Source organism: Neolamprologus multifasciatus, chromosome 1 (genome assembly GCF_963576455.1).
Source record: "Neolamprologus multifasciatus chromosome 1, fNeoMul1.2, whole genome shotgun sequence".
In the NCBI taxonomy this organism is placed as follows: Eukaryota; Metazoa; Chordata; class Actinopteri; order Cichliformes; family Cichlidae; genus Neolamprologus; species Neolamprologus multifasciatus.
Genome location: NC_140439.1, coordinates 25,150,197 through 25,168,132, shown reverse-complemented (window position 1 = coordinate 25,168,132; position 17,936 = coordinate 25,150,197). Strand labels below are relative to the sequence as shown.

The 17,936-nt window shown below is 39.9% G+C and overlaps 1 protein-coding gene across 1 annotated transcript; it reads left to right on the top strand.

Moving 5' to 3' along the window:
* The first annotated feature begins 148 nt into the window (after positions 1-148).
* Positions 149-15,419, top strand: abcb10 (ATP-binding cassette, sub-family B (MDR/TAP), member 10). The gene is made up of 14 exons (XM_085153251.1): positions 149-1,143; positions 2,822-3,028; positions 3,853-4,055; positions 6,797-6,931; positions 7,457-7,603; positions 8,225-8,360; positions 8,450-8,545; positions 9,833-10,042; positions 10,133-10,212; positions 10,352-10,532; positions 11,058-11,101; positions 11,258-11,292; positions 11,447-11,505; positions 11,606-15,419. Exons 1-14 carry the CDS (start codon positions 708-710, stop codon positions 11,797-11,799), a joined length of 2,163 nt encoding a protein of 720 aa, XP_085009377.1. The 5' UTR covers positions 149-707; the 3' UTR covers positions 11,800-15,419.
* Positions 15,420-17,936: the final 2,517 nt, after the last annotated feature.

Genomic DNA, 17,936 nt, shown 5'->3' with positions numbered 1-17,936 from the left:
TTCAAAATTAAAATGACCTCTTATTTTTGACAAGATGAAACATATTCACAGAATAATAAAATGTCTCTTTAAAACGAAAAACGTTTTATACATTTTCTATGTTCTATAAAGGGTGAATTTATGAGATTGCCACCATGTGTGAGTGATCTGAGATTGTTTGGTTATGTCTGGGAAAGTTTATATCGTCAGCCATTGAAGTCGGCGTTGAGTTGGAAGAGGTATCGCGTGTACGCGAGACAAATCAGGGTCACCTTTCCTGTTTATATCTCTTACCCTCTTCGTTAAAGTAGGTCTATCCTTTCCAGCGGACTTTCTGTTGGTCAGTGTTTGGCAGCTGGTGTTTTCACTTCACCCGCCTGCCAAACGGACATTTAGCGGCAGATGACAGCGACAGGCGGGGTGTTGGTAGCTGTTTGGTGATAAGAGATAAAGTGGGTAAAAGGTGGCTGTCAGGAACAGATAAAATTGACAGCAACGGTCTAAAAGCGACAATGTAGCGGTTACAAGCTGTACGGGAGGACACGGTGTGTTGGCAGACCGGCTGGATGTCCAAAAATGTTTCTCCTGGTGGACTTACTGAACCCGAAACACATCGGCACCATCAAAGACTGAGTCTGGAGAAATAAATACAAAGAGATTTATTTTTATTTTTTGACGGAATCATCAAGTATCATATATTATCTGGTAAATAGCTGTGAAATAGGACGATGTGTCTTTTAATACGCGTGCCAGGCTGCACACACAAAGTGCATCTATCCAAGTTGAAGCTAATGCATTCTAGGTTGTTATGGCTGGAGCATCGTCCGACCTTCTCAGCTGCCCTCCGGAGGACGAGGCAGTCATCCGGGCTCATATCATCACTTCATCCGACCCTGGCATTCCCTGTCTGGGCTCCCAGGCCCTACATTACGGTCCTACCGCGCAGCCCCCTCATGAGTGTCCCTGTGCTCTGCTCACACAGCCGGACTCTCGCTCGCACACCTGTTGCCTTTGCTAGCTCTTCAGCGGCCTCTACACCCTCACCTGCCGGATCAGTGAAGACCCAGGCGGACACAGAGAGAAGCCAGGCCCCCACCACGGTCCCCCTGGAGGATGTTAAAAGGATTTTGAGACTGGCTCACCCGGAGAGAGGGAGACTGGCAGGTAAACTTTATGTGACCTTTTACCTTAAGGTGTAGCCATTAACAAAAACCATCAACAACATAACTGGATCATTAACTTTAGGTGTTTCACTGACAGTAAAAAGCATTTCTTATTTTTAAAGTTCTTTAACCTTAATAAAAACAAAGTGTCACTTTTATTGTAATTTTAGAAAACGGTGTCCGATACTCCCTTTTCTGGGAAATATACGTTGATTTTGCATTTATAATTTAAATATCACTGCCTCGCAAAATGTGGACTGCTGTAGGTGATTTATAATCATTTACATTTAAAAAAAAAATTTTTTTTTAAACCCGACATGACGTGAATGTATTTTTAAACTTAAAAAAGCAGTGCTAGGGATTTAAAGAAAAAAGAAAGAATAGTAGGCTTGAACAGTAGGAAAGACTTCAAATAAAACAGGTGCCCAAAGTAAATGTGTTACTGTGGAATCAGCTCATTTTTGTAGTTATGTTGAGTGCCAAATACATTATAAGCATGACAAACCCCACACTCTAGATCACCGTCTGTGAGCTGTGATGCTACTCTGTGACATGTGCTGCAGAGTCCTAAAGCGTTGTAAACAATGATTTTGGTGCCCAGCTGATAGTGTCTCTATCTGCTGACACACTTTATCAGTTACCTTTAGGATATTTACAGCATTATCAAAGTTGATCCTTTCCTTCTTTTTTCCTGATGCCCACAAAAACGTGTTAGCCTTCTGCTCAGTTTAAATTTCAGTTTTGTTCACAAAATGGGCAGCAATGTCAGAAAATGGACAGATGTCTATTAACCAAGGCAATATAGACTTACTGTCCTAACCATACACAGCTCATTCACGCTTATGTGCATAGCTGACACCCTTAAGTCCATTTTAAGCCTGGAAAACCCCGCTTATGTTGTGTAAATAGCTGTGGATGATTATTATTATTATTATTATTATTATTGGTCTGAAAACCTTCAAGCTCCCCTGGAGGTTTTTGCGTGTCAGGTTAAGTTTCAGAGCTGATGGTGTTCTGGCACACTTCATTTCTTCTGTTCTCTGGATTGATGATGGCACAAATATTACAGAAAAGAAAATCACAAATCTATTTCTGCTTGCCAAAGCTGACCTCACACATTAAACAAGAGGTTACTTCCTGTTTCTGTGGAAGTTTATTTGTAGTTTTATAAGATTTTCATAAGTCCTCCTGTTTCCCAACCCTCAAGTCATGTGCATGCAAGCGTAACAATCAGTTGAAGTGAAACAATGTCTACACTTTGACCATGTTTTTTTGTAATCAGTCACAACAGGTCACCTCACTGTACTTTACAAAGTGGTCATTGTATTTTCTTTTAGGTTAGGGTTGCAGTTCTTTAGGGTTCACAATTCTCTAGTATCTCTGGCTTACATTAACCTCATCTGATCTCATGTCGAGACTGCGGCTGTACATGTTCAAGTCAAATGGTATTCATTGCCTACTATAAACTTTTCTTGCTCCTCTTTGCTCCGTTTAAAATATCTGTGACATTAGAAAAACCACCCATAGTAGTTGTGTTGGTATAACTCTTTTGAAGAAGATAAGACTTTGTTTAATAATTTCTAGCCCTGGGTTTTTATTTTTCACACACATTTAAAATGTCACATTTTTTTCTTTGGTTCTGATTTTTCTCTCTTTTTTTGTTGTTTTACCCACCACAGCTGCTATAGGCTTCCTGACTGTCTCCAGTGCAGTAACGATGTCAGCTCCCTTCTTCCTGGGCAGAGTGATTGACACCATTTACGCCAGTGCATCAGACGCCGAGACGATGACGGCCTCGTTGACGTCGCTGTGTATCATGCTGGCGGGGGTGTTTCTGTGTGGTGGAGCGTGTAATGCCGCCAGAGTCTACCTCATGCAGTCCTCAGGTGAGATTTACTCACCTGACGTAAACAAAGGCACTTAATTGGGTAACTATTAAAAAATTAAAAACACTGGACAGCTGAGACTACAGTTAAATTTGAGCTCTGCCCTGATGGTCTGTGCTTAAATCTTCATAGTTCAGGGAAATAATCCAAACAACCATTTAAAGAATTATTTATTTAAGAGATTGTTTGCAAAGAGTTGGATCTAAAGGTCAGTCTTACAGTGTGAACTGAAGGCTTTGATGTGGTTGTGTTACCACAGAGAGCCTCGTGTCTTGCCCTGTTTATTTATTCAAAAACATAAATGTCACAACTACAAAGAGGTGGTTTTATGGAAAACTTAGAAGCTGTAGTTACTTTTGCCAGCCATTATCCCAGCACAGAGACTTCCTGGAGTCTCTGCTTCTTTTTCTTTCTCAGCCAAGAGTAACAGAGTGTTGGGGGGGTGGGCTGAAGAGCAAGACGTCCCAACCTCCTGTCTGGCTGAGGCTGTGTGGCTTCTTTTCGTACTTCTTCCCAAATTCTAAAGACATGTCAGGTTAATATGGAAATCTAAATTGGCTGTAGATGTGAGCATGTGTGTTACAGGATTTACCCAACATCTCAATGGATGGATGGACATGAATGAGGGAATCTCCCAAAATGTTATTCTATCTCTTTAGTTAATTAAAAACACCTGTGAACATTTAATTTACAATTGGCCAAATACTTACCCAAACATAATTAAGTGTGAACCAGACTTTTTTCTGGCATGGCCAAGTGCATGTAATTTTGCACAGCAGCAGTTGCTTTCTCCCTCTCTGATCACGTTTCCCGTCTCTCTGCAGGGCAACAGATTGTTCGTAATCTCCGTGCCTCCGTCTTCTCCTCCATTCTCAGACAGGAAGTGGCATTCTTTGACAAGAATAGGACTGGCGAGCTTATAAACCGTCTCTCTGCTGACACGGCCGTGGTGGGCCGCTCAATCACAGACAACTTGTCAGATGGGCTGAGAGCCGTTGCCCAGGCAGCTGCTGGTGTCAGCATGATGGTGAGTACATCCCCTCCGAGTGTGTTGCTCTTGTCCCTCAGGTCAGATGTGAACCCTGTATTATTGTTTTTTTGTTTGTTTGTTTGTTTGTTTTTAAATTCTTTATTTGCAGTTGATATTCATAAATGCAAATTCGGAGCCAGTACGATCTCATATCTTCTGTTGGCTTTTACAGAAATATGAAAGTCTCATGTAATCTATTCTGGGAGAGATGAAGTGCACACACAGTTATGAAGAATTTTCAGAGCGACTTCGAAGTGATGATATAATATATCTATCCACTCATGAATTGTGGGTGCTTTAGGGAGCAACCAGTGTCTTTAGTGAGTGCTTTTTTTGTACAGGCAGATATCAGAATATCAAATATGTATTCATTAGAGTGTATCAGAGGAGAGCTGCAAAGGTAGATGAGTGTTAAGTATGTGTTTCAGCCCTTTGTGAGAAGTGAATTAGTGGATGTCTGCCTCATAGGGCCTCATCAGCCGACATTCCCAGAATATATGCCAGTGATTGGTTTCCTGGAACCCACACAGCCACGTTGAGAATCCCCTCCTGCAAAATGGGCTTTCTGTTGTGGTGTGATAAACAAACAAATTAAATATGGCAATTCAAATTCTTTCACTATCCGAGAATATGTTTTTTTCCACTGAAATTTAATACATTCAATCAGTTCTCATTTGATATTAAGAAATTGCTCTTTTTTTCCCTGCATTTCTCTTTAATGATTCCATGGTGTGAATATATTTATTTATTTAATTATTTGGTCAAATGCTTTTTTATAAATTTTAGAGATGTTGGCCTTAGTTGAATCACTTTGGTAAGCATCAAGGAATATTTTCAATATTGGGTCATTAAGATCTAGTCTGTGTCTAACGGTGTGTTCAAATATCTGAAAAAGTCCTGTTTTTCAAGGTGACAGACCTTCCTCAAACTTGATCCATTTCATTAGGCTTAACCTCAGCATGTATTTGTAATTTATCCTCTAGTTTATCTTCTCTTCTTAAAATATCCCAGACTTTCAGCTGAACCTTGATCCATAGATCTGTACATTATTTATAAGTCAGGTTTTATATGCCACTAGTGCACGCACCAAATCCAGTGGTATATAAAAAAATAATACGTAAAACAGTTGGGCTTCCACCAAAGGAAAATCACAATGTGATGTTTTAAAAATAGGTTTTAAGTTGCTCAGTCATAAATATTTTTTGTCATGAAGTGTCCAAAGACAACAGAAAAATGCAAAAGTGTATTTTAAATAATATAAAAAATACTATACGTCTACATGAAGACCAGCTGGGGACCTGGAAAAACCCTGTGAATGAGAGAGGAAGCATAAAACATTGCTGATTAAATAACTGTGTAATGATTACTATGGACATAAATATTATAAAGTCAATGTCCTGGAGCCACAAAGATAATTATCCTTCTCAGAATGAGCCTTTTGAAAAGGCACACACAGAGCGGTGAAGTATTTTGCTCTTATCAGTGTGACTTCTGGAAGCAAAGAATTGTTGGAAATGTCATCTTCAAGCTGAAATGTCATGTAGTTCCTGTTTAAAAAAACCTTCCTTGTATATCTCTCACGCTCTCTCTTACATTAAAGCTCTGTGTTTTAGTCATCGAGCAGCACTGGAGCAGAGCATGTCTGCTTTTGTTTTTTCACTACAAGGAAGTGTCTGATTTTGATTTATTTTTTTATTATTATTTATTTTTTCTGTCTGATCTGCTGCTTCTCATTCTCTGCTGCGTGCTTGTGGTCACAATGCTATTGTTAGACTATAAAACTGTTGTACAGCAGGTTTACCAAAAATAATTATTAGCATGAGGAAATGAGTGTGAGGAGCTGCCACGCCTCTGACAAACAATGCTCATTACTGAAGTCACAAAATGTGTATATGTGAATATAAATCATGTAGAGTTTTGACAGAGAGGTTGCTAAATTGTTGCTTGCTTACTGGCCTTTTAATAAACTGGTTTATCAATAGTTCATTCTGCCCATTTTCATACTTTATAAGATTTTCTTCATGGTTTAACCTCTCCCCTTTAAAGAAAAGAAAACATGACACGTGTTCATGATCAACAACAGGCATTTTTACTTCTTGTAAGGAAGTAAATGTATTTCCACTTTTCGTAAATGGTCAAGGAAATGAATGGAACTAATTACCGTAATCAGCTGTTAAACTGGGTGGATGACACTATCACAGATCACAATAGCTCCATTAGCTGTCTAAGTCTTGTGATGTGTCACTGTGACCTCACTGATTTAAATGCTTTCACGCTTAACAACAAAAATGCACCCAGATTTCTGCACAGTGGCTTCTACAGTGGATTCAATCAGATCAGAGCGAAACCGGCAACTTTTTAAAATTTTAACACAAGTTTAACTTTTACTATTTGAAGAAGAAAAGATTTTCTGTCTTGTCAAGTGAGCTATAACTGAGGTTTTAATGTTGCTGATTAACTCGATTAACCTTTTCAGTAGTAATACTGAAACAACGCAAAAATACAATAACACACTTGTCTTCTTGTGGTTGGTGTAGATTGTGTATTGGCCCTTGATGTTTGGTGTGGAGTATTCTGGTGAAGTAGGATGGTAAATGAGTAATAAATATATTTTCTTTCATGTTTTGCATCTTTATCAAACTCTTAAAGGTCATCAGCCGTGTTGTTACTGTGAAACCATTTTCTATGAACTTCCTTCACCAGAACAACTGTTTTTGCTTCTTTCTCTCTTCTTCTAGTTCTACGTCTCGCCCAGTCTTGCGAGCTTTGTGTTGCTGATTGTTCCTCCTATGGCCGGTCTTGCTGTCATCTATGGCAGATACCTTCGCTCAATCTCCAAGCGCACACAGGACGCACTCGCACAAGCCACACAGGTACGCAAACAGACCAACACCGCATCTGGATTAAACAACTTGAACTTATATTACCAGGATTATTGTTATGATTCAGTGTTTTGGTTTTTAAGGGTAGTTACCCAGTGTTTCAAAAAAGATGCCATGTAAGTCCTACAAATAAAGTTTTAAATTCTTCACAAAATAAATATTATTAAATATAACAAAATAATTTGATAGGTTAAATAATAAAAAGATACAATAAAAGTAAAAATAAGCTGAAAATGTATAATAAAGATAAACTACAATATAGAGCCATGTAAATATATGACTATAGTGCATAGCTTAAATAGTTTACTAAGTGTGGTGAATGTAATTCAAAGTGGCTTTGAAGGCAGTCAGTATAACAAAGTGTGTTGTGCAGTAGATCCTTAGTTTTGTGTACATGTAATATAAGTGCTTTACTTCCTTAGGTAACTTAATTAAATAGGCAGACAGAGTAAATTTGCTTGTTGATAATTTGATTTTCAATCAGTGAAGTCCTAATAAAATCACGTTCGTGTGTAGTTGGCAGAGGAGCGAATCAGCAACATGCGGACAGTCAGAGCTTTCGGTAAGGAGCTGTCAGAAGTCGACAAATACACACAGAAGACTGACCACGTCCTCGGCCTGGCTAAAAAGGAGGCTGTGATGCGGGCTGGTTTCTTTGGAGTGGTGAGTACGTTTGTGCGTTTGTGTCCTTTCAGTGATGCAAATCAAATACGTTAGCAAATGATGTGTTGCACTCAAACTTCTGCTTTTTGCCCCCATAGTTTGAGCTTGTCACAATCAAGGAGGTGTTGCACCATAATTGCCGTTTGATTCAGTTCTCCATACAACGACGGAGAATATTTAAACCAGCCTGTGTGCATTAAAAGTTAAATAAAGCGCAACGCAGCATGTCCAGCGTTATAGCTTTTAAACAGTTACGTAGTCTATAAAACCTGCACACATGTCTTCTCGTTTCATAGCTTTCTCTCCTTCTCTCCTTCTTTTATGAACGTGATCATATATAAAACATTTAATCAACACCATGTGATGCACTGTTAACAATAAACATGCACTGTGTGTTACCTTTTATTGCAGGGCTGATGAGTTTGTTTGTTGTGAGGCACCAGATAAATGTGCAATATTTGTAACAGGCATTAAGACAGAGACTGGTGAGAAAACGCAGCATTTAGCTCGTTGTGCTGGTTCCCTAATAGATGATTATCAGTGTAATTGAGGAGCAGTGGTCCCAAATGTTATGTTAATTAGATAACATGTGATCGGTGTGTGTGCGTGTGTGTATTTCAGACTGGTCTGAGTGGTAACATGATGATCCTGTCGGTGCTCTACAAAGGAGGCCTTCTGATGGCCAGTCAGCACATGACTGTGGGAGAGCTCTCATCCTTCCTCATGTACACCTTTTGGGTGGGCATCAGTATCGCAGGTAAGATGTACATATTCATACATACCAGTGTATGTAGCATGTGGACGTGCAGTTGCTAACAGCACGCTGGTTTTGTGTTTTACTTGCAGGTCTGAGTTCGTTCTACTCTGAGCTGATGAAGGGTTTTGGAGCCGGGGCCAGGCTCTGGGAGCTGCTGGACAGAAAGCCTGAGTTTCCTCTAAATGGTCAGTACACGCAACATTTTATTATTCTGATTTATACCTGCGCGTGTTATGTTGTACTACTACTCACTCCAAGTGTATTTGTATAATGCCCGAGCAAATTTTACCTCTAAAGTCAAGTTCAAGTGAGTCTTGGACCAGGTCCATTACACCGAAGATGCCACATACAGATCAGTGAAACTCTTTCTGTCAGTGTAAAGAAGTGCAATTTAACAGTGCCTCTCAGTTTTCCTACATTATAAAGTCAGAGTCAGCACGGTTCTTTGTGCTTAAAGTTTTAAGAAATAAATACAAATAAAAGAAAAGGTTCTGGTAGTTCATAGCCCAGACTGTGCTGTAATTATAAATCATAAAGAAAATGTCTCTTTTTTTTCTCATTGTGGACCCAATGTTGATAGTGAAAAACAGGAACTTAATTGTTTATATTGTTTATCTATTACTTAATTACATTGGTTCCCTATGAGTGGCCATGGGGAGGTCTTATCGTGTGTGCGTGGAAAGAGAGGAGTTGAGATGGTTAACGAAGTGCAGGCCAGCAGGAGAGCGAGGAGGAGGGACGATCAATTTAATGGGTCTCTGGTTTGTTTGGGGAGCTGAGCAATAACTGCTCTGAAACCTGGGTACGTGATCTTAGCCTGGCCACAGAACTCTCGAGTGGTTTTGTTTGTGGCGGCACCTTAATCTAACATCAAACTGATCCGACTACCAGGTCTGCTCCTCGAATTTGAGCTAAACGGCTCCTGTTGTCAGGTGTGCTTTAAATTCTGTGGCAAACTGGAGCAAACAAATTGTAGCAACCTGCCTAGTTGTGCTAATGTTTCTCTCACTGTTGTATGAACTGAAAACACAGGTCCCTAATTTATTTACAGGCCACAACTGAGCTTCAAGTACAGTAAAACTTCTCAGATGGAGAAGCGTCAGAAATGCAAATCCTGACACGTTTAGCATTTTGCTTTCATTTTTCCTTAAGGAAATAAATAACCTAAAGCAAGTTTTCAGACTCTTTTCAAACCAGAACAAACTGTAGGTCAGAAACACCATAAAGTGGTACAGATGCTTTTATAAGCAAAGTATGACCTTGTTTCATAGAAGCGCGTTTACGCTGTATATTAATTTTCAGACGTTTTATTGATAGTTTCAAGTTGCTTCTATGAAACTCAAGTCGATTTGACATTTCAAACATCTCTCCCAGAAACATTCATCTCAAATTTACGTGTTTAAATGTAAGATTTCTGTTTAAAATCAATCTTTGTCTGGTTTAATACAATAAAATCCTCTGCTCCTCCACAGAAGGTAAAATCCTCCCAGCAGACCAGCTGAAAGGCCAGCTCAAGTTCTGTGATGTCTCTTTTGCCTACCCGACACGTAAAGAAGCCCCCATTTTCCAGAATCTGAATCTCTTGGTCCCGGCCGGTAGCATCATGGCTGTGGTGGGGGCGAGTGGATCTGGGAAATCATCCATGGTTTCACTTCTTCTCAGGCTGTACGACCCCGATGCTGGTGAGAACAAGCTCGTTCTGTCCTCTCCGCCGTGACTGTAACACTTGAAGCTACTGATAAAGTGGATTTGACATGGATGTTTTTGTTCAGGTGTGATCACCATAGACGGTCATGACATCAGGGATTTAAATCCTTACTGGCTCAGAAGTCACATTGGAACTGTTAGCCAGGTAATACTTTAATGGTTAGCTTGTTTTATACAACAGATATAACGCACACCACACAAGTTAAATACAGCAAAAGCAATGCATAATGTGTTACAATACATGACCTCTCACCCCTGCTGCACTTTTCGCCTCCCTCTTGCAGGAGCCGGTGCTCTTTTCCTGCTCTATCAGAGAGAATATCGCTTATGGAGCGACGGATCCAGATGCTGTAACCACAGAGGACATCTACAGAGCAGCCAAAGTAGCCAACGCCTATGACTTCATCCAGACGTTTCCTAAAGGCTTTGACACTGTGGTGGGGGAGAAAGGAGTGCTGCTGTCAGGTGAGGAACCAAATCAGCTATTTATGAGCCGACACTACAGAAAATGTTATTTGTGAGACTTATAGGAACTATTTTTTCATCTGTCCAATTCCTTAGACATTTATTTGTGCTTTCCCTGTCTGAGTTCAGTGTAGTGCCTTAGACTGCTCTAAATGCTCCCAGTATAAGATAAATGTAAAAAAATATATATTTAGCGCCATGAATTAAATATTTAAGAGTAAAAATATGGAGCTGAACATGAGCACAATAGACCTCATTTAATTTGTTTTAATTACTGAGGAAGCATGTTCAAAATTCTCATCATGAATGGATGGATTTAAACTCCAAAATCATTTTATGTTTTAATATTTGATACTACCCGTTCAGAAGCTCTATCTTTAGACTTTAAACTCCTTAAATGGGCGCAGGTTTCTTTTTTGAAAGCTCGCGCTATCAGAGCATCATTTCATTATTTCTTTCTGGGGTTTTTAGCTGCTGTTGACTAACTTGACTGTGCACATAATTACCTTGTGTCTGTTTTGTCAGGTGGTCAGAAGCAAAGGATAGCCATAGCCAGAGCTCTACTCAAGGTAAATAGACTGTAATTGTTTTACGCATCTATAATCATTGCATTCACCGAAAAACTTGAGTAGATTTATTTTGACTAGAATCTTTTACTCTTTTTCCAGATTTCCTTTTTGTGTGAAATGGTGTCTTATAATCATATTTGTGGTTTCTTTCCACAGAATCCAAAGATCCTGCTTTTAGATGAGGCTACCAGGTGAGAGACGGAGGAATGATTAAAGAATTATAATTTGTTGATTTGTTTGTCATTGTTTGCTCATCTGAACATGAATACGGATTGTAAGTAACCTGTGATAGAAACTTAGTTTAAAGATGGATATTAATATATTTTAATCTTCATCTTTCTGTAGTGCGCTGGATGCTGAGAATGAGTTTCTTGTCCAGGAGGCTTTGGAGCGTCTGATGGAAGGTACACTTTACCCGCTTTGCTTTCCCTGCCTTTCCTGTTGTGTCACACATACGTAACCACACTTATATTTTATTTTGTGCTGTTGTCGTCCTTTTAACAGGGAGGACAGTCGTGATCATCGCTCACCGTCTCTCTACGATTAAGAACGCGGACGCTGTTGCTGTGCTGGACCAGCGGCGCATAGCTGAGTGTGGCCAGCCCACTGAGCTGCTAGGAAACAGGCAAGGACTATTCAGGAAGCTGATGGAGAAACAGGCGTTTCTACAGGAAGAGCAGCAGCGAGCACTTATCTGATAGGACAGGGAGCACGGATGCGTGAATGATAGAGAAATCGGGAGGTGAGGTCAGTGTCTGTGAAAACCTTTGAACTCCAGTTGATGGGAAGCCACTGGAAAAAATCTAATTTTATTTAAGGCTGAAGCTTTTCTTTCTGTCTCGTTGCTGAAAAGACTGCCATACATAGCATCACATGTGGATCACTCAGTACTTTTTGAAAATATCTCATCTTATGTTGAAGAAGGTGAGATTAAGAGAAAGGACTTATAACTACAGTTTTAGGGGAAAAGCTCAAATCCTGTTTTCTATCATTCAGACGTTCAGGAGGAATTTTGAAGAATTTAAATGTGACACTGTGTCTGCGTCTGGATTTTTTTTTTTTTTTATTTTGGTCAAGTTACCAAAACAGTCCAGATTGATTTTTTTTTTTTTTTTTTTTTTTTTAAACACAATTCTGCTAAATGTATATTTGTTTTTCTCTCTACAGCTGATTTTTTTTTTCTATAAAGACTTGAAGCCTTTTACTGTCATATTAGAGTCTAAAGAACTAATGAAGCAAATGAGCAGCTTTATATATATTTATATATATGTATGTGGTGTTTACAACCTTGTAAAACAGGACTGAACACTATTTTAATACATTTTGATTAATGTAAGCACATTTGTCAGTTTTAGTCTAAACCAGTTAGTTCAGTTACACTCGTGTAACTGTTTGTGTTCAGGATTTAACTGACAGCCTTGAAACTGTTGAACTCTACTGTCTTTGATTGTCAAATGTAATAAAAATGAGTTCAGATGCAGGGTAAAGCTGACTGAGGCTGCTGAGCAGACACTTTTATGTTTGGAGATCTGCTGGTCTCAAGGAAGAAGGACACTGGAGTCAAGTCAATAGCATCTGTGCGGGTCTGCGTATCATCAAAACGTCTATTTCACTGTCAGAAATCCACATTTTCATCATCTTATATTGTTTTCAGAAAGCTATGCAGTGCAGATGAGAGTTTAACCTTTCAATTTGGAAAAGCCGAAAACGGCATTGCACCTTTAGACATGTGAGTCTACGTGTGAGCACAGATGACGCTGCTTAAAACTGCCTATGTGGCACAATCGTCTCCTCTGTGCACAGCCGGGTGTTTACTGGATGTGCACTTGGCTGGCTTTAAGTTCTCTATAGACATATAACCATCTACATGTAGCCACAGTGCTGAATCTTATAAGTTGCATAGAGACACAGACTCGGAAGCGATGACACTCCTGCATAAATATTAGGTTCATAAATGCCCTTTTCACGTCTCACTGGGATTCTGTTTGAGAGGATATTCCTTCATTTTTAACCCAGACATGTAAATGTCCTGAGGCCAAATTCCCTGCTTCTCTATCAGAAACAGTTCCTTTTGATTTGTCGCTGTAGAGCCCAGTTAACCTTTGTAACGAGTAGTTTGGAACATTACTGATTACAAGTCTGCATTAGTTACTAAACTCCTTTTATATTTCAGTGAGTGAGAAAAAACAAGCAACATGAAGGACTCGTATAATAATTTATCACGTATCATTAATATAGATGTTATAGTGCTGTCTTACACATACTTGCTGTTTGTTACATTTGGACACTCTGATCCATTATGAACTAATTAATCGTTGGAAACTGTCTATGACAACTGGCTAAAATATCAATTTAGCTCACAGTTTGTAGGCAGTGATGTGAGGTGGCTCATAAGTGACACTAATGCAGATGTAGTTTTAGGGGAAATTAATCCGGCATTGATCTGCAGTGACTTATCTTGTGTGTCACTTTTAGAGTTATTTATTTATTCATTGCAGTGTGTAGACTGTGTTTCAGGTGGATTTTATCTGGGTGTTCTTTATGTTAAGTATATTGAACACAAGGTGGTTTATTGTGGACCCGTTTCTTCTCAAATCACATTAGTTTCACATCATTGCGACATGTTAGTCCACATTCTACAGCTAAGTTTACTTGAAAAGTTGCCTTGAATGTCTTTTTTGCTAAACTGAAGAAGCTGCAGAGTAAATTCACTCCACACTAAAGTAAATGCTGAACAACCAGCTGACAGCAGGTCAATGTGCTCACACAACTCACAGCTGCAAGTTTCTTTTTCTTTTTCTAACTTGTAAATAATGAGATATAAATATGACACGGTGGGTTTTAATGATTTTTTTTTTTTTGTGGTCAATAAATTATGATACTTCTATGTAAAGATAAAGTAAAATACTAATAAGTTGCTCTGTCTGTGTGTGAGTTTTTATGTGAATTTTTTGTAAGTGGTTTGTTATCATACACAGCTACTAGTCCCCATAGAATCAAATTACACCAAAAGTCACCCCAGGGTGCTTAATATTGTAAAGTAAAAAAAACAGAAAACCCTAACAATCAGATGAACCCCTATGAGCAAGTACTTGGTAACAGTAGGAAGGAAAAACATCCTTGTAACAGAAAGAAACGTCCTGTAGAACCAGACTTGGGGAGGGGTGGCCATCGGCCACAACAGGTTTGGGGATCTGGGGAGGGAGATGGGACAAAAAGACACTGTGAAGAGATTAATGACCAATGATTAACCTGCCTTTTATGTTGCGGGTCAAACAGACCTGTTTTAAAGTTAAAAAATCGAAGGGAAAACATTTTTAAAAGTATTTTTAACCGTCGCATGTTTATATCACATAGATAGTGTTTGGGTCAGTTCAACCTGCCATTCAAAGTGGTTGTTAAAGAGGTCCAAATCTATTTGTTTTATGTGCAACTGTGAGACACATTTCACCACATGCACAACACTCCCTATATAAGGTTCTATTGACCTCATGTGTAAATCGCGTGAATGCAGGTGGCGTTATGACTTTTTCTCCACCCACATTGAGGGGACACTCGCCAGCAAGAGAGCAAAACGTGTAAAGAATCTCTGCAGTGGAGTCCTAACAACATTCCACAGCTACATATGAGACATTCTTCTGTCAGAGTTTTACCGAATGAGCAGCAGAATAAAGGGTCATAGCCCTGAAAACTCTAAAATTCAACTTTGATCATAGAGGAGGAGGATCTGTCTGCAGATGAAGACCATTGTGAAGTTAATTCTGAATGTGAACCAAATAAAGAAACTGACTTATATTTCTCCAATCATGACAATAACATCAAAATGGTGAAATAGTCGTCTTCATCCTCAAATATACATCAGGCAAAACTGCATGAAACAAAGATAGCCTTTTTGGCTCCCAGAAACAAATCTAAACAAAACCACATGCATAGTATAGAGGAGAGAGGGGACATATTTTAAACAATCAGCCACGTGGTGACAAGTGTGCTTCCTCTTAAGCCCCGCATCACACGGGTTGCCCACCTCCAAACCAAACCGAGTGAGTTGAGTGGTCATCACACTAGTATTTAAACAGTTTACAAAGAAGCTGTTACACTCCCACTCTTCAATTGACTTTCCACTACAGTTCCAGCAAAAACCATGTGATGATGAATCAAGCAGTCCCAGCTGCTCTGCCGTTCTCTGTCATTATATCACATTTGTTCATCCATATTACATAAGTATCTGGATTATTACATTTTCAGCCTCAATTCAAGGAGTTTAATAAAAGTGTTGCACTAACTTGCAATATAATATCCACGGGAAATAATTCTGTAGTTAGCCACTATAGATGCCTCTCAGGGCTTTGGGTGTTGCTGACTGAGAAGTGCCTTTATTCTTGAATGTATCAGGTCCGTGATTTGACCACTGTTAAAGTCTCTCTGATTGGTTTATTTTGGTTAATGATGAGCTCCTTCATTTGCATTGACATCACTTCACTTCATATTGAGAGTTCAGGTGAACAGTCTCTATATTGTTAACACTTGGGGGGAAAATCCAGATGTTTTATCAGCTAAATTTGTCATGAAAAAACTCAGTTGTCCAACTACTTTGTGCAAAACGGCAGTAATTCACCTCATGTTCATGGACCTAACTGCGTTTCAGTGCGTGCCTGTGCAGTGTTTCAGGCTCTCACTAGGTGGCACTGCTGCTTCATACACTGAACTACCTTCCTGCTGTGAGGCTCTCACTTCAGGTTTCTGGTTCAGTCCTTCATACCAGACTGAAACCTCATGGTTGTGATATGACTAATGTGTATTCAGCTGCTGGTAGGTTGTGATGACAGTGCTGTGAGCTTTGCTGCAAATAGACCGTTGTCCCTTCTGCTGGCACACAGACAGGTCGTGGCATTGAAGGGATGCAGTCGATATATTTATCCTTGTAAAACGTTTGTTACACCTGGGGGGGGAGGAGGAGGAGCTTAAAAGTCCATCAAGATGAATCAAGTCTGCATTGGCTTGGATTTAAAATTTGAAATTTGTCAGTTCTGCTTTGTAAATGACAGGTTTTATAGCACATACACACAAGACTGAACCACACTGAAAACATCTGGAATAAAACAATGATTTGATGAATAGTTTTATTATTTCTTGAACTTAGTGAGCAAATAATGCTGTAAAAAAGACTATCTAATCTAAAGTCTAAATATCTGATCTTGGAATATTTCTGACATATTGCTCAAGACTTTGATGTCTTACTGAGATGTCTTGCTGCTTCAATTAGTTGGCATTCAGCTTAAGACTATAGACTTTGGGTTCTCCTCTGCACCAGACCAGGTCTCCAATTCCAGCTCCATGTGCTGCAGCTCCCCTCACCGATCCCCACATGACTACACTGAGCTATTTGAGGAACGCCAAGAAAAGAGGTCCTGACCCTTCTTGGCCTTACACAGCAGCATTCAAAGTCTTTATTTGTCACTTGGAAACACCACACAGAGCCTTACATTGCAAAAAAAAAAAAAAAAAAAAACAGGAATATAATTATATAATATATAATAATAAATATAACTAAATAACCAGAATAATTTACGTTGCGTTTTGAATCTCAGTCATGCCAAAGCACCATATGGAGGAATCTCAGGAGAATTTCTACAGTCACATAAAGCAGAGAAGACTCAATATAATTTTGAGAAATCCACCGAATAGGTAGCCATGCCTCAACCTCTGCCTGTCTTTGGCATGTCACACCGCCCATCATCTTCCATAGCACTGCCCACATGGTGACATTTTACCATCTTCATGTTATGCTCACACCGAGCACTGGAGGGTGATTCCATGAGCTGATTGAATCAAAATGAAGGGAAACGAGCTGATAAAAGAGCTGATATTTTATGGTTGTGTTCGATTTTTACCTGTCCACTTACAACATCCTCAGTATCCTCAGCCACTCCTCACAGCAGCAAAATGAACAGCAAGTTCATATAAATCTCCAACATCAAGTCCTGCCTATTTGCTCTTAAAATAAAGAAAGATCTACTGTACATGTTGAGCATGCTGCCACACTTTAAAAGGTAGCACGCTCATGTACAGCAAGAGTATTGGTTCCAGCTACTGAATGCCTGAGCTTGTGCTATTCTTACACGTTCCCTGTCACTCGCCCTCTGTGCTCCCATGATAGTCCTGAAACTTTCAGCTGAAGAAAGCCTCACTAGAAAAGTAGCAGGTAGGCAGCCACAGAGACTGAGGGAGCTTTTACAAAGAAAATACCCTTTTCCCTCAGCCTATTCATGGCTTAAAAAGTGTCCAAACCCCCCCAAATATTCTCCCTTTCCAAAGTCTCTGTCTCTCTTCAGCTGCCTCGGTCACACATCTTCCGACCAAATGCACTCATCTTTTCTGCCACCTGCTGCACACGCCCTTTCACCTCCATCTTCCTCCTCCCCCTATGCTCCAGGCTTGCTCTCTCTAATCTCCTCCCCCTTGGCCCCTCTGACCTCCACTTGCGCGTCTCTCTCTTGCGCTCCCCAACAACTGCCCGTCCCTTTACATTTTAGGTGTTTCACTGGCCCCCGGATCCAAAATGGTTCACAGCAAGTGCATAAAAGTAGCTCAACCTTGCTCTGCAGCTCCTCCACCCCTTCAGCCCCCCCCCCCCCCCCCCACACACACGCAAACACATTCCCTAATCCACATTCTCTCTACTTTCGGCCTGTACCCAAGGAGGCCCTGCCCATTTGCTCTCATCCACCAAGGCATCCAAGATTTTGTCAGCCTACCTTCTCTTTTCCTACTTTCATTGACATATCAGTGACCACAGGTGCTGCGGAAATTAATTTTAAGTTCAGGAAGGAACCAC

Excerpts from the sequence above, each read along its gene's own strand:
- abcb10 (XM_085153251.1), top strand. The coding sequence starts at position 708 with ATGTGTCTTTTAATACGCGTGCCAGGCTGCACACACAAAGTGCATCTA. Across the intron at positions 7,604-8,224 it reads GGGCTGGTTTCTTTGGAGTG|ACTGGTCTGAGTGGTAACAT; the intron begins GTGAGTACGTTT and ends TGTGTATTTCAG. Across the intron at positions 10,043-10,132 it reads GCTGTACGACCCCGATGCTG|GTGTGATCACCATAGACGGT; the intron begins GTGAGAACAAGC and ends GTTTTTGTTCAG.